This window comes from Myotis brandtii, unplaced genomic scaffold, assembly GCF_000412655.1.
Source record: "Myotis brandtii unplaced genomic scaffold, ASM41265v1 scaffold174, whole genome shotgun sequence".
Taxonomy (NCBI): domain Eukaryota; kingdom Metazoa; phylum Chordata; class Mammalia; order Chiroptera; family Vespertilionidae; genus Myotis; species Myotis brandtii.
Genome location: NW_005356437.1, coordinates 2,174,168 through 2,181,021, shown reverse-complemented (window position 1 = coordinate 2,181,021; position 6,854 = coordinate 2,174,168). Strand labels below are relative to the sequence as shown.

Genomic DNA, 6,854 nt, shown 5'->3' with positions numbered 1-6,854 from the left:
TATTTTGAGATAATTTTAATTTAAAGTTTGAGGTTTAATTCAAGGTTTTCAAGGTTTTTTTGTTTGTTTGTTTTTGCCTATGGATGTCTAATTGCTTCAGTACCATTCCTCCATTGACTTGTTTGAGCATTTTTGTATGGGCCTCTGTCTGGTTTTTATTTGTTCCATTGATCTGTTTCTATCCTTCTGCCAATACTACACTATTTTGATTACTGTATTATGTAGTAAGTGTTAAAATCAGATAGAGTTATACCATCGTTTTTGTTCTTTTTCAAAATTGTTCTAATTCTTTTGTTTTTTCTTATAAATTGTAGAATAAATGTTTCCATGTCTACTAAAAAATCTTGCTTGGATTTTCATAGAAATTGCATTAAACCTATAAATCAGTTGGGGTAGAACTGACATCTTTTTTATGTTGAATCTTCTGAATCATGAACATGATATGTCTCTCCATTTGTTCAGATCTTCCTTGATTTCTTTCAACTGTAGGTTGTAGTTTTCAGCATACATATTCAATAAAATAATTTTAAATAATTTATATAGATAAGTTTAGAGGTAGAGAGTTTTGAAATGGAAATAGGTGTTAAAAGCAAATGTTATGTATTTATCTTTTCTCTCAAAGGTAGTTATAAAGAAGGGAAAGAGCTGCCAAGGGTGAGACCCAAGCAAAGGCTCTGGGCAGCCAGAAATGCCACAGGAGAAGAGACCCAGAGTGAAGTGAGGGGTCCCTGAAAGAAATGTGGAAAGATACCCCATGTGGCCCTCACTTACTTTATAGTGCTGTCAAGAAGCACCCAAAGCCACCACCAGCTCAGGGTGAGGCATGGAGACCTGTGATCTCACAAACAAGAGACACATCTCTCCTTTCAAAGAGGAGGTCCTTTATGAAATTCCCAGCTTTTCATCCAACTATGTCAAAGTAATGTGTCTGGATTTGAAATCACTCAGTGACTAGGAGACTCAATTCTAGAGAGCACATGTACAGTAACCTACTCAGGTGTCACATTCACTATGCTAATGTAGTCTTCTCACTAGCTCAGAGTGTTTTCCCTCATTGCCAAATAGTCATGGCAGTCAATAAAGATGCCATTACTTATCCTCACAATTCCCACCCACAAAGACACTAAGATATGACTTCTAGTTAATTCTATTATGTTCCTTTCCACAGGGCAAAGGAGCTAACATAGGAATGGTCATTTTATCTCCTACATCTTTGCAAAGAAAACAGTAAAACTGGCTCAAGTATTGAGAGTTTTTGCCTTAAATTCTCATCTTCTTCATGATAAAACAGAGATAACTAGAATATTAGCATTCAGAAAAACAAAGATGAAAATATAATATCCATGAAGCAATGACAAATCAAATTATATTATATTATAGCTGAAAGAACTAAAATTTTGTCTTTAAAGGCAAATATCTTTCTTCAGCAGAATATCATTTTTTAATGTTAAAATAAATGATTAATCTTTTATTAATTAGCATCTTATATTTTAACAGTGAAGATACAAAAGACAGACATGATAGTGGAGCCAGGAGAGATCCCTGAACAAACACATAGGAACCGGGGTGGGCAGGGCTCAGGAGGCCGACGGAGCGGGTGGAGGCCCCACCCTCCGAGAATGGGCCTGCACCCATGGGTGCTGCAAGACCTGGGCCAGCAGCAGCCGCTCTGAGGGCTGGTATCTGAGAAGCTTGCTGATCAAGTCCTGGGCCCCCAAAGGTATCGATGGAGGAAACTTTACATCAACCTTGAGGATGCGCCTGTAGGTCTCAGAGTAGGAGGAGCTCTTGAAGGGGGGATTTCCCACCAGCAGCTCGTAGCAGAGCACCCCGATGCACCACAGGTCCACCATCTCGCTGTACGTCCTCTGCTCGACCATTTCCGGGGGCAAGTAATCCAGAGTCCCGCACATGGTCTTCCTCCTCAGCGAGGGGGTGTGCACGGACCAGCCAAAGTCCGCAATCTTCACCTCCCCCCGGAGCCCCAGCAGCAGGTTCTCCGGCTTAATGTCCCTGTGGATCACCTTGTTCTCGTGGCAGTGTGCTAGGGTGAGGAACTAGGGTGAGGGACTGTGGCATGGAAGGGTTACAGAATGTTACAGAATGTGCTAAGGGGAGGGAATGGAAGAAGGATTGTGTTGTCAGGAATGGAAGAAGGATTGTGTATGTGCTGGGAGGAGGGACGGACGTATGGAGGGGGATTGCAGGGTTAGGAACCATGGAAGAAAAATTGCTTGATTGTATTAGAAAAACAATGTGGTATGATACGCCCAACCAGGTGTGACTCTGTTTACCCCCTTTTTGTTCTCATGAACTTCTTGTGAACTGTATGTGAACTTCTAATGAAATGCTTCGTAGTTTTTTTAGTTTTTTTTCTGACACTGTGTGATTTTGCTATAAAGGATCATACTGCACCCTTGGTCTCTGCCACATGCTGCAAACCTCCCAGAGGGGGAAGGTGCGGGCTGTGGACAGCTGGCCAGCTTAATAAACGGCTTTTAAAATTCAAATTCTGAGTCGGTAGTCTATCTCACTGAGCCAACCCATAACAGCAGTAGGCTAGAGCGTGCGCCAGCTCCTCCATGATCGTGGCTGTACTCTGCTCATCGATCGTGTGGCTCTTTTGCAGCTCCTTGTAGAGTTCACCCCGTGGCGCGTATTCCAGGATAAGGTACACACACGCTCATCATGGAAGTAGTTGTGTAGGCGTAGGATATTGGGATGTTGCAGATGAGATTGGATCTCGATCTCCCTGCGCAGCTGGTGCTCCATCCCCTCCTTCTCCAGCTGCGACTTGAACAGGACCTTGAGGGCCACGATGAAATGGCTGTCCCTGAGCCGGGCCAAGTACACGTTCCCGAACTTCCCCTTGCCCAGGGGGCACCTGATGTCAAAGTCATCGATGGTGAGGCTGCGGCTGCCAGGGGAGGGAGAGGAGGGCCTGGGTCGGGTTGGGGAGTCGGGTGGAGGGGGAGTCAGGGTGTCTGGAGGGCTCGCCTTCCCCTTCCCGGCCCCCTCCCTCCACCGCCGCCCCTGCTCCTGGCCCGGAAGGCCTGTGGGCCGCAACTGCCCGTCCCTCCCGGGAGCCCGCACGCTCCACGCAGCTCCGCTCACGTCTCATCCCGCGGCCCTGCGGCCCTTCCTCCTCCGGACACAGCGCCAGGGGCACTCACGCGGAATATCATTTTTGAATTTTGTCAGAAACAAATCACTAAGAAGGAATAGCATTTATTATTGCACAGAGTAATTCCTGAAGAGAAGGAAATGATGAGTGTGCAGTACCATGTCAGGATTTTGTTCAGACTTATGGAATATATTGAAAACACCAATGTAGACATTTATCCAAATTCCATTCAGGAACCCACAAATGAATGGAGCAGATTCCAAGACCAAATAGCATAAACTAGCACACAATAGAATATTGGTATCCATGAGAATAAATTACAAATTTTAATAGAAAGCTATCTACACTAATAATAGAAAATATGTAGTTGACCGTACCTCCGTGATGCCCCACAGCCAATCAGGAGGGAATATGCAAATTAGCGGGAGGCTTGGGTCGCCCCCGGTGATGAAGGAAGCCAAGTTTCCCACCTGCCTGGGATGGCCATCAAAGGAGGGGCCTTTGGGCAGCGGCCAAGAAGCAAGCCAGAGCGTGTGGGAAGCTTGGGTTGCCCTGGCCGGCCACTGAGGGAGGGGCCTGCAAATGGCCCTCAGCTCCTCATCCAGAATGGCCATGCCACCATCGGGGTGAGGGTACCTGCTGGGGGGCATGGCCAGCCTGAAAATGACCCTCAGCCCCTTACCCAGCTGGCCACGCCCCCATGGGGTGAGGGTCCCTGCTGGGGGGTTTGGCCAGCCTGAAAACGGCCCTCAGCCCTTCACCCAGGCTGGCCAGGCACCCAAGCGGGACCCCCACCCTGACCCAGGACACCCTTCAGGGTAAACCAGCTGGCCCCCACCCGTGCACCCCCCAAGGGAACCCCCACCATGATCCAGGATACCCTTCAGGGCAAACCAGCCAGCCCCCACCCGTGCACCAGGCCTCTATACTAATAAAAGGGTAATATGCTAATTAGACTGGGAGACCTTCCAGAAGACCTTCTGGATGTTCTTCTGGACAAAGCCATGATGGTGGGGCCAAGGTAGAGGCGGTTAGGGGCCAAGAGGGGAAGGCAGTTGTGGGTGATCAGGCCAGTGGGGAGGACAGGTGGGGGCAAGCAGGCCAGCAGGGGGAGGCAGTTGGGGGCGAGCAGGCCAGCAGGCAGAGTGGTTAGGGGCAATCAGGCAGGCAGGCAGGTGAGAGGTTAGGAGCCAGCAGTCCTGGGTTGCACAAGGGATGTCCAACTGCCAGTTTAAACCGGCAGTCAGACATCCCCCAAGGAGTCCCAGATTGGAGAGGGTGCAGGCCAGGCTGAGGGTCACCCCACCCCCTGGCACAAATTTTGTGCACTGGGCCACTAGTTTAATATAAATTAGTTATACCTACTACCTGAGATTACTTGAGAGGGTTCAGAACTTGTACTAGAAGAGGAAATGAAATGGGCACAACAACTAGAACAGTATACAGTTGGGCATTTGGAAGGGGGTTCTAGAGAAAGCCAGAGTGTGATTTTGTTAAGTAGAAAGAATGAGCTGGGAGTCTATATACACAGAGTCTTTGTTACCACCATATGGGCTTTTTTGAGGCTTGTGAAAGTCATAGTGAAGGAATGGCATTTCCCAAATAAACATAGTGAAGTTCTTGACAATTTGTTTCTATAGGCAAATGTTATCTAAACAAGACTTAAATGTGATTTGTTCATGTTTGGAGGCACCACAAGAAGTAGTCAAAAAACATAATAGTAGCTGACCAGAAGAAAGCGAACACTCAACAGTCTTACTCTGAGCCAGGCACTGTTCTCAGTACTGTGCAGTTGTGGCTGATTATCCTCAGGACAACCCCATGAACTAACAGATGAAGAAAATGAGATGAAAACAGGTTCAGTTAACTGCCCAAGATTATTTAAGTTAGACAGTGGCAGAACTAGAGCCCATGTTCTTAATCACTATGCTATGAAAGCAGTTTAATAGGATATTAAATGAGTCAGAAATAGAAAATTGGTGCTAAGTCTTCCCACATGTCACAGTAATTTCCTGTTTTTGAATTGGTCCCTGCCATTAAGACTGGGAGATTCACACTGATTCTACAAAGATTTAAATAAGGAAATGCAATCTCTGAGGGAGAATTTCTCCATGAGGAAAGAAAGGGCCTAGCAGGGGAGATTTGGCTAAGAGACACAGAAAAATGATGACAAAAGAGAAGGCTGGAATCCAGGCTATGGAACAACCATTCCAACCTGCACCAAAGGGTTAAGTCTGCAAAATCTAATAAGAAAGTCGAAAGCATCTCCAAAGGCCCTGGTGAAGTGACCCAAGTAGGCAGGTAGTAAACAAAAGGGACAAAAATGTGAGGCAACAACTACTCATTGTGTGAAGCCAAATCCAGTTGACTGAATACATCACACACCTCTAAATTACCTGCTTCATGGTTTACTTGTAATTTGGTGAAATCACTTTGCCCGATAAGCATCTGTGTACCAGGAGACTTGTGCTGAAGACCATTAGTGGGGCAACACCATGGAGAAACAAAGGAAAAGATGGCTTTCCTAAGGTCTCACCCTTTTGAGAAGAGCCCAGAAATTCCTTCACACCACCTGTGAAGGAACTAGCAGCTCACAAGAGGGAGCCTTCTCTGTGGTCCATTCTATTACCATGGTTCCTTCTTCTCTGCAATTATGCTTAACAGGAAACCAGGATTCATCTTCCCAAATTTTGGCTTTGAGATGCACCAGGATATAGCATGTGGTGTTGTGATTTCTTGATCACATAACATTTGCCAGTCCACCAGATCCACTGTGGCCGAGCTTAGAGCTCAATAACCAGCATCATCACCAAGCTTCTCAGAGCTTCTCACTGAGGCCCAGGACAGCATTGATACATCTATTTCAGGCCACCAGGGGGAGGTAAAACTCTCTCAGAGCCTCTCCTTACCAAGCAGTGTTATTTTTGCAATGAGGTAGCCTGCTGGACACAGAAGACAAAAGTCAGCACTCAAATGAGCCAACTCCTAGGTCCCTCCCTGACACTCTCCAGAATGAGAGTGTTTTCCTGGTACTCAGTATCCACCTGAGACCTCTGGTCCCATCCACCTGCTGCTTATTCTGGCTGAAATGTCCTTCTCTAATCTCTCTTCTTCTTTGGATCTGTCTATTCTCAGTCATACCGTAGGAATTACCTTGTTCACCTCCTCTAGGAAGTCAACACTGACTGCCCCAAGGTTATAGTATAATCCACTTATATCTATGGTCCCTAGCACCCTGTGCTCACCTCATTATAGCATTTATCAAGCTATGTTGCAATTTCTTTTTTACTTTCCTCCCACTAGCCTATAAGCTCCATGAGGGAAGGGTCTGCATCTGGTTCATGGCTGACTGATAACCAGTACTCAATAGAGTGCACATTCTGGACCTTGACAAATATTTGCAAGAGGAGTTAATGTTGGAACCCAGCTGATGTAGAGAAGTGAAGGCATCATTCAAGAACACAGTTGATGTCAGACAGGCCTGGGTTAGAATTCCAGTACTGCCACGTACTAGCAAAGTGATGTTAGACCTACCAAAACTTTAATTTCCTCATTTATAAAATAACAACCGCAACATTGACAATCTACACTAATAAAAGAGAAACAAAGTAATTAGCATACAACCGCTACCCTTTTCATTGGCTAATCAGTGAGTATATGCAAATTAACTGTCAGCCAAGATGGTGGCCGGCAGCCAGGCAGCTGGAAGCGAACATGAGGCTTGCTTGCT

The 6,854-nt window shown here is 46.2% G+C and overlaps 1 protein-coding gene across 1 annotated transcript; it reads right to left on the bottom strand.

Annotated features, from left to right (window-relative positions):
- Positions 1-1,572: 1,572 nt before the first annotated feature.
- Positions 1,573-5,803, bottom strand: LOC102260085 (aurora kinase C-like). Its single transcript, XM_014537233.1, is given in 4 exon segments — positions 1,573-2,041; positions 2,557-2,679; positions 2,682-2,941; positions 5,754-5,803. Coding segments are annotated over 4 exon segments (897 nt in total). The 3' UTR covers positions 1,573-1,577.
- Between the last annotated feature and the right edge of the window lie 1,051 nt (positions 5,804-6,854).